Below are 12,215 nucleotides of genomic sequence, written 5' to 3'. Positions count from 1 at the left end.
AATCCTACTGGGAGTGGAAGTGGTACAGACCAACGGCATCCTACTCCTCCTTCCCTCGTAAGCCTCCTCCTTCCCCGTGCCTATGACTCACACCATTACAACTGCTGGGACACTTGTCAGGAGGCAAGTCTGGCATGAGTACCGCAGCAGACCTTTCTCTAGGCCCTCCCAATTGAATTATCTGCCCAGAAACCATGGGCCTGGTCCTGACATATGATTGCCTCTAGATAACACAACATGCCTCTGTGCGTATGTGAATACCATACTATGTGCAACTTGGGGCCTATTGGAAGTAACTAGGAGGTGCCCAAAAAAGACAGAAAGACAGGACCTGCCAAAGTGCTCCTTTTATATAGGTCGTCTTATGTCATGTGACTATAGAATGTTGTCAAGAAGAGTTCTTGAGAAAGTTGGTTCTCTATGAAGGTGTTACACAAAATTCTGAATTTTGGTATTTGACATATTAAAAGTAATAATCATTTATTGAATACTTATTGTGTGCTGGGCACCAGGCTCAGGGCTTTATGGCATTATGTAGTTAATCTCCACCACAACCTGTGAGTGAGATATTGCCCTGTCCCCATCTGAAAACCACTGATTTTTATTTTGCTTACAATTTTGAGGGTCAGGAATTAGGAAGGACTCAAAGGAATTCAACTCTGATGCACATGGCGACAGCTGGGATGGCTGGGACTGGGGATTTTCTTCCAAATGGCTTTCTCGTGCACATGTCACCATGCTCCTGGACCTCTCTCTCTGTCCTCACATGGTGTCTCATCCTCCAAGCCCTTTTCACATGGCTTGGGCTTCCCATGGCACAGTCTTCCCAGGACAGCCATGCTCCTTACATGGTAACTGGCTTCCAAGAGGCAGGAAGTAGGAGTGCCCAGCCAGTTAAAAGCTATCCCCAGGTCTGGCACAGTGTTGCCTCCACTGTTGGTCATCGCTATCACAGAATCTGCTCAAGTTCAAGGGGGTAGAGAAAGAGAGCCCATCTCTTATTGGGGAGTAAGTAGCAAGGTCACATTGCAAAGGCGATGTGGCTGCTAAGTGCTGCTGCAGTCATCTTTGGAAAATAGAATCTATCACAGCAGTCAATCCTTGTTTCTGCGCTTCAGGAAGATGCTCTAACCAACCAAGCTATACGGCCAGGGCTATGGTTTTTTGTTTTTGTTTTTTGTTTGTTTGGGTTTTTTTTTTTTTTTTTTTGAGAGAGAGAGAGAGAAAGGGAGAGATATGAGAAGCATCAACTCATAATTACATCACTTTATATGTTCATTGATTGCTTCTTATATGTGCCTTGACCGAGGGTTTCAAGCTGAGTGAGTAACCCCTTGCTCAAGACAGCAACCTTGGACTCAAGCCAGAGACCTTGGGCATCAAGCCAGTGAGTAACCTTAGGATCATGTTGATGATCCCACGATCATGCTGGTGACCTACCACACTCAAGCTGGTGAGCCTGCATGCAAGCTGGATGAGCCCGCGCTCAAGTGGGCAACCTTGGGGTCTTGAACCTGGGACCTCAGCATCCAGGTCAATGCTCTATCCACTGCACCACCACCATTCAGGCAATCTTGTTTATTTCAAAAGAAATGTTTAGATGGCTTAGAATTATGGCCCTGGATCAAGTCTGTCCCAAGCTTTGTCATCTTAAGTGAAGTTTGTCTCAAGTATTGTTATCTTTTGTGGAAACATTTTTGGCTTTGGGAATCAGCTTTATTCCTGAAACCGTAGCGCACAGAGTCCTAAAAGCTGAGCCGTTCTTGCCCTTATTCGCTTGGGGTTGGTGCTCTGAGTAGACGCGAGATTGAAGCTGATTGGAATCTTCTCACGTTCTATTTTGTTAACCAGACAGAGATCGGGGCAGTGATGTGAATGGGTCTGGCAAGTCCAAGAGCATTTGTAGCAGCTGGGAGGACCATGATTTTTTTTAGAAGGCAAGGAAAAAGCCTCTTTTACTTAGAGTTTATGTCCTACTTTAGAAAGGAAAAAAAAATATGTAAGTTGGATTGCAAAATGAATCACAGTGTAAAGCAGGAGACATAAAAATAAAATCAAGATCAAGAGGGTGTAAAAAAATGAAAGGATTGATATTGCAAGGTAGTTGGATGGATTAGCTACTGCACTTGAACACGGAATTTACCAATGAAGTTTCGAAGAGTTGAGGCAAAAAGAAATGTGATTGTACAGTTCTCTTCTGACGAAGGAACACAAACTCAGAGAGAGACTTTTTCTTGGCCCTGAATTTATCATGTGCTTTTTTATTGAAGGGGCATTGGATAACACAGTGGATAGTGCTTTCCACTGTTCTTTTACAAAAGGCCCTAAGTGATTGTTTAAATGGGTGTTTCTTAGATCCACTCTCTGTAAGGGCTGAGGGCATAAATCTTAAGTGTGTGAAGGAGTTTCTATGAAAAGCTGAGTTACTGTGGAGGACAAATGTTACTTTGTGTTGATGCAATTTAGTGTATAACTAAAACTATGGAGGGTAATAATGAGTAAATCTGCATCTTAAGCCACCTCTCTCTGCTATCAGATGTCTTAAATGAGCCTTTGGCACGAGTTGGATACTAATCAGTTCGTGGTTGAGCTCTCTGCCCGAAGCACCAGACTTCTGCGGTGTTAATTGGAGAGGCTTCCAAGGCTTCCAATAGAAGAGCAGGAGGGAGCAGAGTTGAGTTCTACTGTTTGGGCTTAAGAGCCTGATTTGCATTCTTTCCCACAAGAGGACTGTCCCCTCTTCCAGCAGTGTGCCAGCGAGGAAGATAATTATTTTTCTTTAAAAGGAGCTGTTAATCTGCTAAGTACTTGGTGGAGACTTCAGAGGTCTGTGCTGTCCAAAGGAAAGAAGAGTTAGATCTGCAGACTTTTATCAATAACTGTTTTGTTGGCTGTCTGTCCAGGATTATCTGAAGGCAGAGGGGCCTGTGAGTAAGTGTTGGAATCCTGCTCCACCACCTTCGAGGTGTGTTATCTTGGGTGTGTCACTTAGGGTTTCAAAGCTTTGCTGTTCTTGTGGTTAGCACAGTGCCTGGTACTTAAGTGCTTAATACACATTCATGGTGGTGGTGTTGGGGGGTGTGGTCAGTGTATAACACACTCTTTCCCACCAAGGTCTTAACCAAGTAAGGTGTAGGAGTGTGCCTTAGGTTATAGAGGAATCGTGTGTGTGTGTGTGTGTGTGTCTCCTGGAAGCATCCCTCCCTAGGAAGAGAGAGGGTTGAGCTGACCACATCCAGCCACTTTCCTGCCCCCGCCCCCAAATCTGGTAACTCACTCTTCCTTCTCTGGGAGAAGTTGAGTGAAGATGAACAGAGAAAACCACATTTCGTAGTTCTATAAAGATGGGATAGTGGCAACTCTTGAACAGTTAGTCAACCTGCTCAGCTGCATCTAAGGTACCTGCCCAATTCAAGATAGTCAAAGTGCATCAGCAGAGATGAGGGCACTCCTTCTGTTTCCTCTAGCTCGAGCCTGTAGCCTGTTCATCTAATTACCTGTGCCAAGTTCACTAAGCTTCAAAGGGAATATTAGAACATGGCCTTGTACGTGGTTCAGGATTAGTGCCTGGCCTATTATCATCACTCCTGTCTTCTGGGATGCAGCAGGCGTTGAGAAAGTGTTAATAACTGGGTGTGTAATAAGGTTATGCAATTTGGTCCTAGTGGGAGGACCATGGAGCCAAAGCCTTACCTGGAATTCTGCTCACACATACTGTGCCAGACCATAGTCTTTGAACTCAACTCCTCTGAGCTTTAATGTTTGTTTTTGTTTTCCACTTAGGAAGTATACATGAAAGTAGTATCTATCTCATAAGGTTGTTGAGAAGATTAGGTGAGAATGTGAGGAGAGTGTATGGCCTGGTTTGTACCTGGCCTCTAGAAAGCTCTTGGTAAATGCCTGTGATCATTGTCATTGTCAGATGGGGATAATGATACCTTCCTGATAGAATTGTGAAAGTGAATGGAGATAATCTATGTGAAAACCTGCAGTTTGGTCGCTGCATACAGAAGGCACAAAAATACCTGCTTTTACTAATTAGCCAATGAGTCTTTCATTGTTTTGAAAGTTGTAACAAAAGAGTTTCATGACCCATATGCAAAAACCATCGTCTTTGATTTGAGGGGAGTTCATATTGTTAGAGGGTGTGGCTTCAGGGGGTGTGCGTGTGTATGTGAGCAGACCCTTGCTTCTCAGAGAGGTGAAGTAACTTGCCCAGAGTTATCTTGCCCACAGCAAGTAACTTGCCCACAGCAAGTAAATGGCAGAGCCAGGATTTGAACACAGTCTGGCTCCAGACCCCTGGCTCTTCGCCACAGCTCTGCACTGCCCCACAGTTTGTGATTCAGGTTAACGTGGTGACCCACATGAGGGGTCTTCCCATCATGCCTAGAATGGAGTTGGGGCTCCATAGGTGACGATGGCTCCTGCTCCTCTGTGAGGACTCTGGCTATTGTGACGTCCCAGCTTGGTCCCAACAGGACCAAGGGGTGCAGTCCTGCCCCATGCACAGCCAGTTCAAGTCTGTCCATTCCGTGTTAAGTGTACTCCAGCTGCCGTGCCCTGGAGTGAGGCTGACATGAGGAAAAGGTCTGAAACCTTGAATGCGGGCGAATATTTCAGGAATACCATGGCTCATTCATGTGACGATGTGAACACATGTTGGTGGTGTTTGTTCAGTTGTCAGTGGTGGCAAGAGAGGTGGCATGGGGTGTTAGCGTTCTGCCCGAGAGGCAGGGGCGTCCAGCGGTGAGACTCGCCTGTAAGATGAGGAGACAGGATGACAGTCTAGAAGCCTTTGGTGTTTCCCTGTGGCGCCCATATCGTGGTAGGGCATGCTCCCGTGGGCCAGCAGGGTCACGTCTGTGTAACTTGATGCTGCACAGGGTCCAGCCTCACTTGCAACTAAGTGCTTGTGAAGATGACATTTAAGGGAATTAGGATTTTGAGTTCTTTCCATTTCTTGGCCCAGTGAATCATTCTTGGAGAAGTCATGATGTTACACATTTCATTAGAAGTGTAAATCACAAAAGAACAGTTCCGTGACTTCAGCAGTTTATAATCTGAATGAGTCATAACCAAAAACCACATTAAATATCATGATGCAGTTTGATGGAGGCGATGTGAATAAACGTAGGGCTGGCGAATGGAAAGTTCTGTTTAGGTGGAGTGATTTTTCTCCTAGAAAACAAAGTGCTAGGAGAGAAAAATGCAGCCTTTTCTAAAAGCCTTACCGTTAACACAGCAAACGTTCACTGAATGCCTACTGAATACAAGGTGGTGTGTGCAGAAGGGTCCTGGGGATGAGACCATCAGGCACGGAGTATCGCAGAGTGGGATTAGTGCTCTCCGAAATTATGTGCCCGTCTATGGGAGTATACAGTGTCACACTCTGGGGACCCCACACTCTGGGGCACAGAGGAGGTGACACTGAGCCAGTGGGAGTTTGCAGGGCAGTCAGGAGAGGGCCACAGGGGTCACTGCAGTTCACTGTCGTGGTGTGGGATGGTGGTGACTGGAGAACTTCAGAGAATCAGGTGTGACATGCAGCGGGGTGGGGAGAGGGGAAAGGAGCCCACAGGGAGGTTGCTGTACTGTGTCCTTGGCAAGTGTGGAAGGAGGCCTTGGGGCCATTGTGACCCCATGTGTTATAGAGATGGATTAAATGAATGGTGGGAACCTCAGAAGAAGGAGAGGTTTTTATACCAGTGAAAGATAACAGGACTGTGACTTTAGGAGAGGGCTGACGTTCCTCCTACCTGCTGTTAGATTTGTGCCTGCCAGGGAACTTGGGGGGGGGACGACTAAGTGAGCCAGGATCTTCAAGGTTGACAATTAGATAAGCAAGTTCCATGTGGCAGTGAAAAGAATGTTGTTTGGGGAGTTTCAGGATGGGGGTGTTTATTGACCATGGAACACAGGTTTAGTGGGAAAAGTCAGGACCAGTAAAGAGAGGGTGAGACAACGGGGGATGGTAACCCGTTGCACTTGCATTTGGGGCATAGCCGAGGATGGCAGGAACCTGAGCCACAGTGGGGTTGACTGGCCGCAAGTGCTAGAATGTCCTCTGGGATCGGGTTTTCCAGGGCTGCTCCATGGGGTCTGTGGGCACTGCTCGGCCATCCAGGAGAACTCTTGATAGAGTGTGAACACCAAGCTTCTTAGATCCTTCTCAGAAGAGGCTAATCTCCTGGGGAGGCTGACCACAAACCTCGACGTTATGGAAAGACCAAGACTGTGATGGGGGACGTTGGGCTTCTGGCCTTTGGAAGTGTTCTTGAGGCATAGGATCCTTCCCCTCTAATGCAAGGACTTTCATTTCTGTCACTGCAGTTGGTAGGATAAGCATTTCATTGTCAGGACAGAAGGAATCCTCGCCTTGTTCCTTTTGCTAATTCTTGGTATGGTACTGAGTTTTTGACCCTGGTTCCTCTCTCTTTGGTTCAGAACCAGACTATCAGGTGTACCTGAATGCTTCTAAGGTCCCTGAGTTTTCAGACGACCTCACTGAGCTGGAATGCCAGGTCGTGGACATGAAGAGCATGGGTGCAAGTGTCCGTGTCACAGTGTCCTGGTACTACAGGATGAACCGGCGCAGTGATGACATGGTGACCAGTGAGTTTCTTGCAGTCATGGACAGGGACTGGACGCTGAAGTACAGTGAGAGAAGCAAGCAACGGGCCCAGGATGGAGACTTTATTTTTTCTAAGGAGCGTATGGATACGTTCAGTTTCCGAATCCAAAGGACTACAGAGGAAGACAGAGGCAGTTACTACTGCGTTGTGTCTGCCTGGACCAAACAGCAGAATGACAGCTGGGTAAAGAGCAAGGATGTCTTCTCTAAACCTGTCCACATATTTTGGGCATCAGAAGGTAGGAGCTTTGTTCTTATTTTTTACTCTTGTCTTGTTTTGGCTTATGCCATCGCTCTGTATGTGTTCAGATGCCTAGTCAGCCTGCAGGTTTCCATTTATACTAGGAAGCCAAGAAACACATGCTCAAATGACTGGTGCTTCTGTCTACAGCATGAAGCCCTTTAAGATGGTGATACTGGACAAGGTTAAGTAAGTCCTGGTGAGAGAGCTGGGGTGTGGTCATTGGTGCAGGTCATTGTCTATAGGTACTCACAGTGTGCATGGGGTCAGCCACTGACACTGTTGCTCCACTAGGTGGTTTTAAGCCAGGCCTTACACAGCCCTTTGGGGGAGTGTCTCTGTTCACCCACCCGCTGAATGCAGGCTCATCAGAGGTGCCACAGCATAGAAACCACAGGCCACTAGGCCACTGTGTCTGCCCCTGAGCTGCCAGTCATTGTTCAGAGAGATTGTTTCCAGGGAGAAGTGACACAATGCAAGGGGAACAATTTCTTTGATGCATCTTCTCCCGCATGCTCAGAGCACTGCCAGCTTTGGGACGCCAGGTTGAAGTGTTTATTCCTGCTTTTTCTGTGCCTACGGGCCTCTGGATCCTTCTTCCCTCATGTGCTGACTAGCACCACACAGCACCCACACGCCTCTTTTGACCCACTGCCACCTCTCTGTAGCACCAAACAGCAAAATTTCCTGTTTCCCAAACCTCATCTCTTCATCTCTTCCCTCATTAAACATTACTAACTTAGCTCTCCCCTGAGGACCCTGTTCTCTTGGATTCCTCCTGAGTGCTGGTGTTTTCTTCCCACACTTCTCGTATACCTGAGCCTGGGGGGACCGAGTCCTCCTTGTCCCTCATTGCAGTTTCCGGCCCCTTTTTCCTTCTCCCTGGAAACACCAGCTCCAGTCTCACGTCACGAGGTCACGCCCCTCTTCTCATTGCCGTCACCTGTCGACTCCTAGGCCTTCCTCATTCATTCTTTGAAGATATTAACTCTTAACTCCCAGCCACTCTCTCCAGTATGCCTCCTGTCCTGCTGGCTGCACTATCCATTAGATGCTGGATCATACCTTGCCTGCCCATTGGAATCACCCAAAGAGTATTTTTTAAAAACTGAAGTGTGAGTCCCACAAGACATTCTGTCTTAGTTGGCCTGAGGGCATGTAGTTGGGGCATTGGAATTTTCACTGCTCCTAAGGTGGGTCTCCTGGGCAACCAAGACTGAGAACCCCAATGCAGATAAGCCTTCATTCTCAGCTCCTTGTCCCTCTCTCTGGTCATCACATCCTCTGTCCTATTGTGTTATTCATGCCCCTGCTCATACCCTACACTAGACCCTTTCACTTCCGATAACTGGATGATTTCCATACTTTTAATTCCAAACATCCTATTCTTTATACACTCCTCTGCCTTTCTAGATCACTCTCTGGTACTCCAACATCAACTCTTCAATCCACCAGGACAGACAGTCCATTAATCCTATTGTCTTGCACTGTCCTTCACGCCCATTGTCTTCACTTCTAACAGAGAGTGACCAATTGCCCAGGATAGTCCAGTGTATACCTGTTGCCCTGCATTGTTCTTAGGTATGTCCAGGGGTGGAAGGTTAGATGAGTTAGGAGTCATCCTGCTGTCAGCCCCAATTCCCGGTCAGTCTCCGTCACACTCCTTGTGCAACCTTAGCTCCCTCAGCCCACTCCCTGTTGGCACTATTACTAGACTGCGCCCCAGTTGAGTGCCAGTCCTCTGCTGCCTCCTTCTGCATCTGCACAGCTGAATATGGTTGGAGAAAAACATTTAAAGATGTTGACTGGCCTTACTTTTGATCTGTGATCATGCATGTCAAGTGTGCTCTCAGCACTCTCTTAATCTGTTTACTTCCCTACTTTCTAGTCCCTAAACAAACAGAAACAATTGGGAGAATTCCTATATACCCTCCCCGGGCTGAGCCCATGTTATGCGACCTCATGTCCTAACAATGCCAGCCCCTCTAAGTACTCAGGCACGTGGCTTCCTTCTTTATGTCTTTAGTATTTCTCTTTTTTCTAGACCTGTCCCATTGGCTTGTAAACATGCTATTAGATCTGCTGTTTTGGATTTTTTTTTTTTTAGCTAAACTAATATTGACTTCCCTTCCCTCCCATCTTTCTGTTCCCCATACCTCCTTGCCCACCTGTTTCTCTCTTTTTTATTTTACACTAATACCCTCTTACATGGTTTCAGTTATTGTTGTCAACCGCAGTCCAAAAATATTAAATGGAAAATTCCAGAAATTAGCAATTCATACATTTTAAATTGCACATCATTCTGAGTAGTATGATGGAGTCCCACTTCATCCTTCTCTGCCCTTCCTGGGACGTGAATCATCCCTTTGTCCAGCTTATCCATGCTGTATATGCGCCCCCCCCCCCCCCCAGCCTGTTAGTCACTTAGTAGCCTGCTTGGTTATCGGATCAACTGTTGTGGTATTGCTGTTCCTGTATTCAAGTCACTCTCATTTCACTTAATAGGAGCCCCAACATGTAAGACTAGTGATGCTGGCAATTTAGATGTGTGCCAGAGAGAAGCCATAAAGTGTTTTCTTTAAGTGAAAAGGTAAAAGTTTCTGACTTAATAAGGAAAGAACAAAAACCGTATGCTTAGTTTGCTAAGATCTATGGTAAGAACAAATGTATCCATGAAATGGCCTAATTTATAAATTAAACTTTATCATAGATACCTGTGTATAGTAAAAAACACAGTGTGTCTAGGGTTCAGTGCTATCCATAGCTTCAGGTATCCACGGGTGTATCCCCCATGGAGAAGGGGGAGCTGCTGTATAACACAAGTATTTGCTTTATCTGTGCTTGATGTCTCCAGTTTCTCTCTTTCCATCCTCTCTGGTACCTACTGTAATCTCTTTTTCCCTCATAGCTTATTATAGTAAAATGACTAGTGATTAACTTACTGTAAAACCCAGTTGTTCATTATCTTACTTGACTTAGCTGGGCATAACTAGGCACTCAGTTGCCCCTCCTGGAAGCACTTTGGTGTCTCCCTGGCTGTGGGACGTAGCCTCTTTGGGCTTCTTCCAGCCTCGTAGCTCTGTGCTCCTCTCAGGGGCACATACACCAACCACATGGCTCTTCCGCTGAGTCCCCTCACTGGTCTTTCATCGTCCTGACCCTCCACCGTCAGACTGCCTCAGGACATAGTTCTTGGACTTTCTTTTCTGTTAAACTTCACTCCCTTGGTGATGTCTTCTAACCTCATTCAAATACTACCTATATACTTAGTGACTCCCAAATTTATATTTCTACCCTGGACCTCCAGAACTCTAGACTCGGTATCAGGTTGATGTCTTGCCACCTCCACTTATTTAAAGGGGCACTTCAAACTTCTGCTCAAATGGTGCTTTTGGTCTTCTCTCACCTTCTCTAGCACCATTGTTCTAGCTGTTCAGACAAAACCCTTCATCCTTAATTCCTCATTCTTCAAAATTGGTTTAGAATCTCACCACTTCTCACTCTCTTACCAGGCTGCCGTCGTTTCTTGCCTGGATAATGTCACTCGCCTCCTGATTGGTCTTCTTCTGCCCTTGCACGTGGCAGCTAAAGTAAATCAGCATGAAACTCCTCTGCTCAAAATCTTCAGAGGTTCCCCATCTCCTTGCTCAAAGAAAAGTCCAGAGTTCTTTCAGTATCCTTGATGCCCTACACCAGCAGGCTCTGTTCCCTTCTGATCTCACCTGCAGCTTTCCCCAGCACCCCCCACCTCACCCCCTGAACACAAACCCTAAACCTAACCCAGCTGGTCTGCTTTTCCTGCCATTCTAGTCACCAGGCGTGCCTCTGCCTAATGGCTTTTCACTCGCTGTTCCCTCTGCCTACGATACTGTTCCCCAAATGAACACAGGTCTTGTTCCCTCACCTCCTCAGGTCCTCATTCAGGTGATTCCTTCTTGGTGGGGCCATCTCTGGCCACTAAAATTGTGGCCCTGCCCATCCTTTTATTCTTCTTTCCAGGCTTTATTTTCTTTCTTTTTTATTTTAGCGGGAGAGAGAGACAGGCAGGAAGAGGGAGAGATGAGAAGCGTCAATTCATAGTTGCATCACTTTAGTTGTTTATTGATTTTTTTCTCATTTGTGCCTTGACAGGGGGCCTCCAGCCAAGCCAGAGACCCCTTGCTCAAGCCAGTGACCTTGGGCTCAAGCTAATGACCTTGGGCTTCAAGCCAGTGACCTTGGACTTAAGCCAGCAACCTTGGGCTTCAAGCCATCAACCTTTAGGATCAAGCCAACCACCATAGGGTCATGTTGATGATCCCATGCTCAAACCAGTGACCCCACGCTCAGTCGGTGAGCCCACGCTCAAGCCAGATAAGCCCATGCTTAAACTGCTGACCTCAGAGTTTTGAACCTGGGACCTCAGCGTCCCTAGTCAACATTCTGTCCACTGTGCCACCACCGGTCAGGCCCTGCTTTTTTTTCTTTTAAACATGTATCACCATTGAACCATACCACATATTTTACTTATTTTGTTCATATTCCTCCACTAGTATATAAAAGAAAGGACTTCTGTTTTGTTTATGATGACATTGTCAATGCCAAGAATATGGGAGGCTCTCTATAAGTACTTGTTTAATTAATGAATGAATGGCCAAAGTCACAGGAGAGTCAGGATAGAATGTGTGTGGCTCAGGAACCCAAGAATCAGTGATTGTAAAGAAATACCCTAATGTGCATGTTCTGCTAACAGGTTTGGTGGAACAAAATTTCATTTTAAAACAGGACAGATTATAGAATTAATCATCTCATTAAAGGATAAAAAGAATGTATTTAATTCACTTGTTCATCTAGTCAATAAATATTTAAGTACTGTCCAAGGGCCTGACACTGAACTTTTCTAATGTAGGAGATTTCTAATATGCATATGCTTAGGGATTATTTTTTTTAACAGATGTGGGGAGTAACACACCTAAAACCTAAAGTTAGTATGAACATGGACAGTTGCTCGAAATTTTAAAACAGTGTCTCTGTGGAAATAACTGGATCAACAAGTGTGAGCTCCCATCACCATAGTAAAAATCTGTCTGTAATGTTACCATCATGTGATTAAATGGAGAATATATTTCCTCCCTTGTCCTGCTATTCCAAGTAGGCTGGTTAAGCTAGGTTCTTCCCCTGCACCCAGCAGAACCTCAGGGGAGGAGAGCTGGATGGTGTCTCCTGGAGCTTGTCTTGACCAGTTCACTAAAAGTGAGCTCTCCCTCACATCCGGGGAAGATAGAGAAGCATACCAGTGGCTTCCTAAATTCTTGCTCTAAGTAAAACTTCTCAAGGACTTGAAAAGCCTTAAAACCAAAT

General features: G+C 46.0%; 1 protein-coding gene across 3 annotated transcripts in view; it reads left to right on the top strand.

The window, feature by feature from the left end:
* PTGFRN (prostaglandin F2 receptor inhibitor) overlaps positions 1-12,215 on the top strand; it is a 78,631-nt gene that overhangs the window by 46,081 nt on the left and 20,335 nt on the right. For all 3 annotated transcript variants that reach the window (XM_066268186.1, XM_066268187.1, XM_066268185.1), the window contains one exon: positions 6,448-6,873. In XM_066268186.1, coding sequence (XP_066124283.1) covers positions 6,448-6,873 — 426 coding nt within the window. The remainder of the gene's footprint in view (positions 1-6,447; positions 6,874-12,215) is intronic.

Source organism: Saccopteryx bilineata, chromosome 3, assembly GCF_036850765.1.
Source record: "Saccopteryx bilineata isolate mSacBil1 chromosome 3, mSacBil1_pri_phased_curated, whole genome shotgun sequence".
Classification (NCBI taxonomy): Eukaryota; Metazoa; Chordata; class Mammalia; order Chiroptera; family Emballonuridae; genus Saccopteryx; species Saccopteryx bilineata.
The sequence above is the reverse complement of the archived record's forward strand: the minus strand, read 5'-3'. Positions and strand labels throughout refer to the sequence as shown.